We start from the raw sequence: 11,532 nt of genomic DNA on the forward strand, positions 1-11,532 counted from the left end.
ATGCAGTCTAATTTCTGCGTCGCCCATGCTCTCTCCTCTCCCTCCTCCCCTCCCCCCCCCTCCCATGCACGCTCTATCTCTACCTTGAACGATCTCTGTGCCATCCGCCTCCCTCCGGCATATGCCTCCCCTCTTGGACATCAAGCATTTGCGCTAGGAGATACTTCCCACTGCAAGCCAGCCCGATCGTCGACATCAGCCCCAGCCCCACATCACCCTGAAAGACTGCTTTCCGTAGGTTTAGGGAAGATGGGCGGGGATAGAGGAGAGATGGGTGGATGGGTTGATGGGTTGATGTGAACAAGGAAGGGCGGCGGGCGGCAAGGAGTCATGTCTGTGTGCGCCCACATTCCCTTCTGACTCTGGCCGCTTTCTGATTCTATTACAGAGCACAATCGACGCTGTATTATCTTATGCGCTTATGGCAATCTGAACCGTTCCAAAGGGCACGCTCCCAATGCAGCCACGCTCTTCTCTATGGGCGCAGCCAGCTTGCGGAAGAAAAGGCAGCCATGTCCGAGACAGGAAGGAGGATCGTTCATGTTGGGAGAGGAAAGGGTCCCCGACATGAGCGAGCGCGCTCCTGGTTGCAGCCGATAACCCTTCCCTCCTCACCGCACGGGGTGCAGACGCATGCGCCAGAACACGTCTATTTCGCCGATCCAAACGCCTGTCAGGGTTAGGGTATGGCCTGGTTTTAGGGTTGGGCGACGCTGGACGCGGAAACTGGACCCTTAGGCAGGCGGCAAGCTCGACGTCGGAGCCGTCGTCTGCGATCGGCCGTTCCTCCCTCGTCTCCTTCTCGGCGGACGCCGACCTTGGGAGGCCTGGCAGGCGAGAAGGCGGCGAGCCGATTTCATCCATTGGCGCGGCGATCGACGCCGTTGGAGGGGGGCGAAAACGCGAAAAGCGCGGCGAGGCCGAAAAGGGGCCCTTCAACGGCCCGTTGGCGCGGTCGCGGGGGTTAGGGTCCACTTCTTGCTTCCAATAGTCCGGTCCGGCCGAGTTCGACATGTCGTTCGAAGAGGCATTTGAAGGTCGGATTCGAGCTCGAAACTTGAATGTGCAGCACAATAGACGAAGAGTTGCTTGAAGAGATGGAAGATGATTGGACACGGAGGCTTGCAAGCTCCAGGAGAAGTGTGGGTTGGTTGAAGAGGTTGATAGGGTCGGGGAGCTTTCTTCTGTGAGTGGAGAAAGATGTTTTGGGGTGGATGTCGCGTTTGGGGTGAGGATGAGCTTCGGGACTCTTGAGGGTGCCAGAGTGGTAATGACAAAGCAGAGATAACAGTAAAAAAGTGAAAGGGCCTCAGCATAGGCTCTCACTGATGGTCCAGTCCAATGAAATATCACTCAGAAGTACTGTTAAGACCATTCTGTATTAGAGAAAACGTCTAGATACAGTTTCTAATGATGATGGTGAGGAGAGAGTAGACTAGGACCGCAAACAGGTAGGGCCTAGCAACGGAAGCAAACAGAATAAGGGGGACCCTTACAAGCGATGATGCATCCCTCTTCACCTTTGTGCATTATTCCACATCACGGGAATGCCAGTACCTTCCTGTTATTCTTCACCGCTCCTGCCATTTCTCCACATGCAAACCAAACCATCACAGCCTGTAGTTCCCCAGCTACTCTCCAGCCAATTCATTCTTCCATTCTTGCAGTGTGCATACAATTGTGTGTCCGTCAACCCAGTGTTCAAAGATATGCACCGAACAGAAGGTCAAGAATGATACTCCACACGCTCGACGTTGACCTTCCATGGCACGTGGCCCTGGTGGAGGTGGGACGACAGACTTCGCTGTCGATAACTTCTTTCTATATCAGCCAATCTGAGAGTCTAAAGCCCTGAAGGTACTGCGAATGGCACGAGCTGTGTCAATTCGCTCGAGGAACCGAGAAGGCAGATTCCGTGGCAGCATTGGCGAAACTGCTTCAGACGGTCGATCTTTGCGTCTCCTGGCAAGACAGCGAGGACTTCAAGAACGCGCAGCTCATCGCTTTTCCGGTCAGATGCTATGTTCTGAAGGCCAAGCATCTTCGCACGCGTTTGATTTTGTCGGTGCTTAAAGATAGATCAGTACTTGACTTCCACCTTTGGGGACGCGTACACACGGGAGATGACTTGTAAATTTGTGCGGGACAGACAGTGCTTGCTCCGTCCTTCAGTTCCTGTAGCGGTAGAAGCCGGGGTGTCCACTTGCATTGCACGATAACCCAGAATGCGTTGCCGTCTGCATCCCGTAACAGGAATATGATGTCTCCGCCGAAATACTCATCGGGTCGGCAGATGGGAATTCCATCTGGGTTCGTCAGCCACTCGTCCGTCTCTGCAAAGTTGTTACAGTAGCGATTAACAGAGGTAGCTGATATTCTCTTGCTGTCAAAACTGTAGATTGAATATGTCGATGTCTTCATATTGAGTGACACAAGTTCACATTTGCGATTCAACTTGCAGTCTCCCAATCCAGCAAGGAAGATATCGGAGAGTGGCCGTGGCTTGCCAAAACATGTGGCGAAGTGATAGACACATGCGCACTCAAAGTGACCGCCCACACCGCCCGCCTCCGTCCGGGTAAGGTCGTGGCCCGGCGAGTCTTCAATGCTTTCCCTGTTGTTTTCCAGGTATGCAAGCACGCTCAACAACACCAAAGGATCCCCTGGAATTATATCCCAGATGTCCGGTTTGTCCGATTCTCTCCACCGAAGTCGTACAAATCCTCGATCCACTAGTTCAACATCCGTTCTGTTTGCACCACCAGCGACTTTCGTATGGAGGAGCCATTCGAATAAAATTTGCTTGAACCTGGAAAGAAGCGAAATCCTAGGGTTTGACGGAGATTCTGCATCCTTGTAGTGAGACTTTCTTCATTTGTTGCATATTCTGGATGCAGGACTTACTGGTCTGATCCAATCTCTCAACGTTCAGCCGACGAGGTAATGGCGTACCTGACCACAGGCGCTTGGCTAATTCTTCAGCTGCCGGAGATTGAGTGAGTATAGGGACCGTATAGTCGGTGATGGTGAATACGAATTTCTGGAGAATGATGCGTGGGACTTGAAATCCTGTCGCCAAAAGTGTTTCGACCGCGCCCGCAGCAAATCGATACCTGAATAATTAGTCAATATCGCACGAAACGCTCGAGCATAGCAAGATCCTGACCTGCCCGACAACCATGTGTGGAAGAAGTTCAAAACGGCTTCCGAATCTTCCGTTTGAGGAAGAAAGCGAGTGATGTATTGTCGGATATCTTCCCTCTTTTCGAAAGCACCCAGTCTGTTGAACATGGTATAGGCTTGAAGTTTTGCGGTGGCCCACCTCGGTGCACCTTCAACGGTATTCATTGTGAGTCCCGTGCCAGACACAATGATACGGTGTCCGGGTAGCTTGTCGGATAGCGCTTTTAGGAGTCCAGAGAGCAGCGGTCTTGTTTGATCCGGCTCTGCCGTTGATCGTAGACAATGTTCCGAACCGAACACGGCTGCCTGAGCCTCGTCAACACAGAAGAGCAAGGAGTCGTGAGAGACCTTGGCTTTGATTGATTGTAGTTCTGTCGCCAACATCGCCCGCAGTTCTTCTTCATGTTTGTCGTCGATCCGTATGTGATCAGTCAATATTTGAAAGATGTCAATGGCGAAGCAGTCGAGGAAGAAAATCTGGATACATAGCCAGAGCAGCAGCTGTTGGTCAAGCGTGAGGTCGGCAGCGACGGCGAGGTCCAGGTACAAGTTCATCATAGATAGTCGCGCCAGGAGGAATGGCAAGATGCGCTTGCGTATAATGCCTGTGTTGGTCAGCACGGCTTTCTTCAATACGGCAGGGTCTGCGTTTTCTGTCTTGACCCCGGACAGGTCGTTTGTAAATGACTTGTCTTGCTTGATTTGCAAGATAGTTCCTTCAAGATCCTGAGAGCCAATGTCGCCGCCTCCCGGGACTTGACAGGGGATGTATACGCCCCACTTCTTCCTCAGCGCTGCGAGCACGACAGCCGTCTTACCGCTGCGTGAAGCACCGTATATGACGCTAAGATGGGCGCGGTCAGCCAATAGGCTAAGAATTGCTGGAAGTTTATTTACGCACCTGTGTCGCGTCGCTTTGAGAAGCGCTTGCACCACGTCATCTGCAACGATGTTGTCCTGCAGTGCACCATGCAGCAGGACGCTAGGTTGCTTGGCGAACATCGGTAGGGATTGATTCTGCCAGAGCGCCTCGAGTTTCGGATGAGGCTTCTCGTGCCATGACCAAACTGGAAACGGAATACCTTGCCGTTTGTCGGCAATGAGTTGCTGTAGTCGCGGTTGGATCTCATTCTTGAGGTAAGATCGCCAACGGAGTGTGCCCATTGGTAAACGTGAGGGGGAAAGGGGTGGAGTACAGACGGGTGAGTGTCGTGGTGTAGAGTGTGTATCTTTTGGATTCATGTCAGATGACTCAAAAACCCAATCACTTTGGGCTGCTGTGCTTACCTCGACGAGGTCGCTTGCTTGTCCTTTCATCCTCCGAGACGGGACTGTGGCGTTTACCTGGATTAGGTTTTTAGTCTTGGTAGGCTCCACGATGCCAATGCAGAGAAAGCAAAACTCACTCGATTTGATTACGTATACATGAACTAAATCTTGATTAACATTCTCCGGCCAGTGCTGCCTGACAGTGGGGAAGGGGACGATGAGATCTTTTTTTTTGCAGATTTCGCTCGTACATCTGAGTCTTCAGGTGGTTCCAGATGGACGGGAGAAGTGATCTGTACGTTGGAATAGTCAGTCAAGCTTGCAGCGAAACAGAGCATAAGACCACGTACTGCATAAAATCTTGAGGATAGGTCGATATCGGGCCTTGTCTTTGAATCTCTAATGGCGGTTACTACGGCTTCTGCTGTGACATCTTCGGGCACAGCGATTGTGAACAGTCGGGAGTAGTCTTCACCTTCAACGGTGACCCACAATTTGATTAAAGCACTTGCAGAGCTGAGAGCGGGACTGGCAACTGGAATCATTGTGATATAGACGTGGTGGTTGATGTGACCATGAGTTACAACGAGCTTGCTCTTTTCGCGAGGAAGCAGCTGCTTCGTGAGCGCGTGAGTCAACCCATGATGTCAAGTTTACAGACAATGTTCCTACTGCGGGATGCTCAAGGCAAGGCTTTTTGGGTCATTGTACAGTGCAAGTGAGTTGCATATTGAGCGCTTGGTTGAGGGTGCACACACAGCCTGTCCTAAGCAAATCTATAGGAGTACATAGACGTCCTTATAGCCAGTAGTCAGCCCTAATGTATTCTTGAGTCACGTCAACGTAAGACGAGGGCGAAGATGCTTGAACTTCAGAACCTCGTATCAGGTCTTCTCTGGCTTCCCCCCTAGATCGAGCGACACACGAAGCGCGAATGCAACCATGACTTTGCCTTTTCCAATGGCAACCATTAGTCGATAGAATTGACACAACTCGTATCATTCGGGATCGGTTCAGTATACTGTTTAGCTAACCCAATACATTGTGAGTCCCTATCAAACGGGAAACACCGACTCGCATATGCGAGGTGGATGCACCGCCCAACCGCTCAGGGCTATAGTGACAGGGTGCTAGACCCGTCGATGTCGGTGTCGGTGTATTCCTCCCCTGTGCCAACGTGAAGCCCAAGAATAGCAACAGTTGCCTGCGTTCGTACACCGATGGCGTCTGCCAGCAAAGCGACAGGCAGAGGGGGAAAGTAAATGGCAGTCGGTATTCGATGGAGTGGGACGGTTGCCATCACACAGCCATGATGTTCTCTCGCCTCTGCCAACCGGTGGGACACACCGCATACACGGCACAGTGCCTTGTTTCGTCACCCCCCTTCGTCTCAGCTTGAAATACCTTCTCTCCTAGCAGGTCTAGCATCTTTTTATATTCAACCACCACCCTTCCCTCTCTCCCTCCTCTCGTCATCCTCTCATTCCCAATGGCATCCTTCAACGAAGACGAAAAACCATCCAGATCACCCTCCCCTCGGCGATACCCAGATCCATTCAATGAAGGCATACAACCTCACGTCGGCTTTGCTGATCAGAGAAGAGTTCCCTACGGTCAGAGCACCCTCTCCCTCTCCGACACGCTCCACGATGCAGGTCAACAACCGGGTTACGAGGGCATCGAAGAAGAAGAGCTTCCCTTGACGGCAGGGCAGGCATACACTTCACGTGGCTTTGGGTACGTTCTCACTCCCTCCTTTCCCAGCATTCCTTAGCTCTATTTAGAAATAACCCACGCCCCGGTCAACTAGACGACCGCCCACTCTCTACCGTATCAGGTACTACGGACGAGTCCGAGGCATGGCGTCGGCGCCAAACTATTCGTGTTCGGGGTCGCACCATCAAGGTCAAGCTCACGCGGGGCAACTTCATCAATGAGTATGATGTGCCAACCGCCGTGCGCAATGCCGTAGAAGCGAAATGGATGGATAAGAGTGCGTGTCGTCCATATTTCACTTTCTTTCTCTGACTAGCCCCCAGTTACCACCAGCGAGTTCACAAAGATGCGATACACCGCAGCCACGTGTGATCCGGACGAGTTCACCAACGAGAACGGGTGGTCGCTCCGCCAGCAGCATTACAACCGCCACACCGAACTGCTCATTGCCGTGACCTCGTACAACGAAGACAAGATCTTATATGCGCGTACCCTCCACAACATCATGCTTAATATTCGAGACATTTGCAATACCAAGGCATCCAAATACTGGAAGCGCTCCATGGAGGAAGGGGTCCCGGGCTGGCAGAAGATCACCGTCGCCCTTATCATGGACGGTATTGAACCTTGCGACAAGGCCGTCCTTGATGTTCTTGCCACTCTCGGGGTCTATCAGGATGGTGTCATGAAAAAGCAGGTCGACGGCAAAGACACAGTGGCTCACATTTTCGAGTATACCACACAGTTGTCCGTCGACGCGACTCCCCAACTCGTCCTCCCACACGGCGACGACCCCAACAATCTTGTACCAGTCCAGATCATCTTGGTCCTCAAGCAGAAGAATTCCAAAAAGATCAACAGCCATCGCTGGCTGTTCAACGCCATTGGGAAGTTGCTGCAACCTGAGATATGTGTGCTCATCGATGCTGGTACTAAACCCGGACACAAGTCCATTTACTACCTTTGGGAGGCTTTCTACGTGAGTAACCACTCCGCCTAGCAACATCTGGTTTCATATATCTGATATGGGATAGAATGATCCCAACCTGGGCGGCGCATGTGGAGAGATTTATGCGATGCTTGACGGTGGCAAGAAACTGATGAACCCCCTCGTGGCTGCGCAAAACTTTGAATACAAAGTGGGTTGTGTCCAGCCGAAGGGACTCGTCGGCTAACCAGTGTCTAGATGAGCAACATCCTCGATAAGCCGTTAGAGAGCTCGTTTGGCTAGTGAGTTCAGAAAGAGTAGTCGTTTTCAATACTAAACACTCGTAGTGTGTCGGTTCTTCCCGGTGCATTCTCCGCATACAGGTACCGAGCCATTCAAGGCAGGCCTCTGGAACAATACTTCCATGGTGATCATACTCGTAAGTCTGTGTGATTTCAATCATGCAGCTGCGTCTGACCTGCATGTAGTGGCCGAGCGTCTTGGGAAAAAGGGTATCTATGGCATGGACATCTTCACCAAGAACATGTTCTTGGCCGAGGATCGGATCCTCTGTTTCGAACTCGTTGCCAAAGCAAACGACAAGTGGACCTTGACTTACGTCAAACCAAGCAAAGCGGAGACCGATGTGCCTGAAGCAGCAGCCGAGCTGATTGGTCAACGTCGTCGATGGCTTAACGGGTCCTTTGCCGCGTCAGTCGTGAGTGAGCCTCACCTCTGTGCTAGACACGCGCTGAGTTCGTGCAGTACTCTCTTGTCCACTTCTTCCAACTCTACCGTTCTGGCCATGGTTTTGTCCGTTTGTTCTTCTTCCACTTGCAGGCTTTGGTAAGAATTACCCTTCACTTAATTATCTATTATCCTGACTCAGAACAGTACAACCTTTTCAACCTCTTGTTCAGTTGGTTCGCGTTGGCCAATCTTTGGTTGACTTTTTCTATCATTATCGAGCTCTTGCCAAATCAAGGCACCTTCATTTTTGGCAACCAATTCGTCACCGACTGGATCAACCAAGTGTTCAAATGGGTTTACCTTGCATTCCTGGCTCTGCAATTCGTGCTCGCCCTGGGAAACCGGCCCAAAGGAGAACGAGCGCTCTACGTGACAACCCTCTGCGTCTACGCCTTCCTGGGCTTATACCTTATCGTGGCATCTGTTTGGCTCACCGCCCTGGCCTTTTCTATGGTGAAATTCACAAATGCCCCTACCGTGGCTGACAAGATTTTGGTTCTCATCGACGGCAACGGTGGCGCAAACGGCATTCTACTGGCCGCGCTCGCAGCAACGTTTGGCATCTACTTGTTCGCGTCGCTGTTGTACACGGATCCTTGGCACATGTTGCACAGTTTCCCGCAGTATCTGTTGATCGCCCCAAGCTTTACAAATGTGCTTAATGTGTATGCGTTCTGCAACCTGCACGACGTGAGTTGGGGAACAAAAGGATCGGACAAGGCGGATGTTTTGCCAGCAGTGAAATCGAAGAAGGATCAGGCGACTGCCAACGCGATTGTGGAAGATGTGCAGAAGCCACAGGAAGATATCGACGCGGCGTTCAAAGAGACGGTGACGCGGGCCGTTGCACCGTTCAAGCCGAAGAATGATGTTGATAAGCCGACGATGGACGATCAGAACAGGACGTTCCGTACGCGTCTGGTGGCGTTGTGGATGTTGACGAACGGGTTGATAGCGGTTCTGATCGAGAATATCAGCGGTGTTACAAACAACGAGAACGAACAGCAGCTGGTGGCGCAACAGGCGGACCTGACGAATAAGCAGCACATCTACTTTGCTGTTATCCTGTGGACGACGTTTGGGTTGTCGTTTGTGCGATTCCTTGGTTGCGTGTGGTACTGGTTGAAGAGGAACCTATTCCGCCTGTGCCGCCGCAACTGAGATTACCTTTGTTTTTTCTGTCGTTTTACATGACTGAGTATGGATCGTGATTCAAGGACACTCTGTTTTATATGGTTAGGGGATTAATTGTATTGAATTGCTGCGGGCCTGGACCCCCCGTTGATGAGGCTGTGTTGAGTGGCAGCGCCTATCAACGGATCACGTGTCAATTATATTCCAATTTCAATTTACTCTTTCAAGTTGTCCCCGTTTCCATCGTTCCTTCCTTATCCCTTGACCACCATCTCCATCCTTCACCAGCGCATACATCCACCTTTCTCAACATTTATACTCACTTCTATCTCTCTACCTCACCATATCACGCTCTCTCAGTGCTACTCACGCTCATTATCATTCATCTCTTACTCTCAATTCTCTCATGGCGCTAGCACCCCGTCAAAGCTGTCCAGGCCTTTCATGTCCCCAGACTCCACCAGCCTGTCCAGCTTGCGATGCAGGTCAAGAATGCCAAATCATCGGTACATCATGTACCCGATGCGCATACACCATCTGTGTCCCCGTATCCTCGGCACCATCGGCAACCGACGGAGGTGGGGGTATCAGCACAGGCGCCCTGGTGGGCGCCATCGTCACCGCCGTCGTAGTCCTCATCCTCGCTGGTCTTGGAGTTGTCTATTTCCGGCGCCGTGCAGCCGCAAAACGTGCCCGAGACGTACGCAAGTCAACATCGACAGGCGAAAAATCAACGCAGTCGGGGAGAACAGCCAAAGACGGCTCACCTGTCGTTGCTACTCCTGACGCGCGCAACCCATTCAGCGACTTGCACACCGCCGAGTCCGGTGTGTCCTATATGGCCCCTCAGGGCCTTCCAGGCACGGGGGACGAAGCAATGCCCGACCATCCATATGCCCGAGGAGGACGCCCTGTGTCCGCCGCCCCAGCCAGGCCCTCACGCTCCCCCGATCTCACCCTCAAGGCACCAGAGCCCTCGTATGCCAGGCCGGACAAAAAAGACAAGAGACAATCGACCCAAACAACTGGATCATCGGTCATGTCCGACTCTGAGTCTACAGTCACCGTTGAACTGTACGATGCTCGCACTCAGTCCGCAACGAGACACATTTTTGGCGCTCCCGCAAAGGCCCTTGTCGTCCCGATCAATGCTTCATCGCCCAGTCTACCTTTACAGAGGTCACCCTTAGGACAAGCATCTTATTCAGCAGATCAGTATGAGCCCGGCACTCCGACGACCCACCTGGATCCATTTGCCGACGGGGATAATCGACCTGTTTCGAGAAACAGCATGAATACAGTGGCCACATACGACCCGGACAATGTTCAGATCATGAACGCCACTCTTGCGACACGCCAGTCTGGAAGTTCAAGCAGTACAGGACACGTCGTGGTAAAGGGTCCCATTGCGGCGAGAGCCAACCTCTTGCCCATTCGCGTTCCTCCACAGTCCATGCCATCCCTGGTTGCGTATCAGACTGCGATTGGCCAAGCCGCCGCCCGTGCACCGCCCAGCCCGCACGACTCTCTGGGACATGCTCGCCATATGTCGACAGCTACTATGGCGACGACTGCGTCTGGTTTCTCTACCTCGTCATCACTGTTGTCCAGTTTCCCATTCGTGCCACCAAGTCCCTTAGGACTCCCCCGCCAACGCTCCCCTGAAAGCATGACATTTTCTGTGCGTGAGGGCGAGGAAGGTATGCAGGCGATACAGGTTGAGAAGCCCACGCCTCCGCCACCCCAATCCCGGCCGACAAGTGTCTGGTCCTCTGTTTCCGGTGCATCCAGCGCACCTGCTCACCCACCGCTTCCCGGCAGCGTTCCCCCTGTTCCCGCCATTCCGGCAGGACTGCCGCGACGAGCGTTGTCAACTACAACATCACGCGCATCAACAATGACCACAGGTTCTATTCTTTCGGCATTCCCCTTCCACATTCCCGCATCGGCACACACAAGCGCAGTGCCACTGTCAGCTTTGCCTTCCTCAGTTGCACTTCCAGATCATCATGGGATGCGTGACAGCATGCGTGATAGCATGACTGGCACAGATAAGACGGGCCTGCGTTCAAGGCGGGCCAGTCTCGATTCTGTTATGCTTAGCAAGCAAGTCGGCGAATTAGGCGGACTGGATGATTGAAGGTATTTTCATTATTTTCTTCTTCGGGTTAGTTTGTGATATATTTCATCGTGGTCGTTCGAAGCAAGGCCGGTCCCTTGATATATCCGCCTTTTATTCGCTGTGGATCTCTTTTTTAGCGCATTCGTCTTGCCAGACTATTCTGTCATTTGTGACTCTACCATTCGCTTCAAGTTTTTTTCCCTTTACATTTAGGCTGTTCGAGTGTCAAGGAGCATAGAGTGGGCTGCAGCTAAGTATATATATTTCATTGTATCGCTACTGCAAATGAGAATACTAGCGATAACAGCTGACAGGATCCGACTCCTTCCTGTCCATTGCCTTTGTTGGACACGGATGTTTGCCGGATCTCTCCACGTTTCCTTTGAACGACAGCGCATCAAGATTAAATCTTTGGCAAACATCTCGTCCC

The 11,532-nt window shown here is 52.1% G+C and overlaps 4 protein-coding genes across 4 annotated transcripts; 2 read left to right on the plus strand and 2 right to left on the minus strand.

Annotated features, from left to right (window-relative positions):
• Positions 1–411: 411 nt before the first annotated feature.
• On the minus strand, positions 412–1,069 carry DACRYDRAFT_119183 (uncharacterized protein; the record flags this gene model as incomplete). The annotated part of the gene is made up of 1 exon (XM_040770733.1): positions 412–1,069. The coding sequence occupies exon 1, from the start codon at positions 1,012–1,014 to the stop codon at positions 412–414; it is 603 nt and encodes a 200-aa protein (XP_040624379.1). The 5' UTR covers positions 1,015–1,069.
• A 774-nt stretch (positions 1,070–1,843) lies between these two features.
• DACRYDRAFT_111529 (uncharacterized protein) lies at positions 1,844–4,347 on the minus strand (the record flags this gene model as incomplete). The annotated part of the gene is made up of 5 exons (XM_040769254.1): positions 1,844–2,068; positions 2,119–2,846; positions 2,905–3,113; positions 3,167–4,027; positions 4,085–4,347. 5 exons carry the CDS (start codon positions 4,345–4,347, stop codon positions 1,844–1,846), a joined length of 2,286 nt encoding a protein of 761 aa, XP_040624380.1.
• A 1,594-nt stretch (positions 4,348–5,941) lies between these two features.
• Positions 5,942–9,098, plus strand: DACRYDRAFT_119184 (chitin synthase 7; the record flags this gene model as incomplete). The annotated part of the gene is made up of 9 exons (XM_040770734.1): positions 5,942–6,189; positions 6,237–6,445; positions 6,492–7,147; positions 7,203–7,307; positions 7,355–7,398; positions 7,444–7,535; positions 7,585–7,814; positions 7,862–7,942; positions 7,991–9,098. The coding sequence occupies 9 exons, from the start codon at positions 5,942–5,944 to the stop codon at positions 9,005–9,007; spliced, it is 2,682 nt and encodes an 893-aa protein (XP_040624381.1). The 3' UTR covers positions 9,008–9,098.
• Positions 9,099–9,252: 154 nt separating this feature from the next.
• On the plus strand, positions 9,253–11,419 carry DACRYDRAFT_24905 (uncharacterized protein). The gene has a single exon (XM_040773911.1). The coding sequence runs from the start codon at positions 9,387–9,389 to the stop codon at positions 11,118–11,120; it is 1,734 nt and encodes a 577-aa protein (XP_040624382.1). The 5' UTR covers positions 9,253–9,386; the 3' UTR covers positions 11,121–11,419.
• Positions 11,420–11,532: the final 113 nt, after the last annotated feature.

This window comes from Dacryopinax primogenitus (assembly GCF_000292625.1).
Source record: "Dacryopinax primogenitus strain DJM-731 SS1 chromosome Unknown DACRYscaffold_22, whole genome shotgun sequence".
In the NCBI taxonomy this organism is placed as follows: Eukaryota; Fungi; Basidiomycota; class Dacrymycetes; order Dacrymycetales; family Dacrymycetaceae; genus Dacryopinax; species Dacryopinax primogenitus.

Coding starts and splice junctions, on each gene's coding strand:
- DACRYDRAFT_24905 (XM_040773911.1), top strand. CDS start 9,387: ATGGCGCTAGCACCCCGTCAAAGCTGTCCAGGCCTTTCATGTCCCCAG.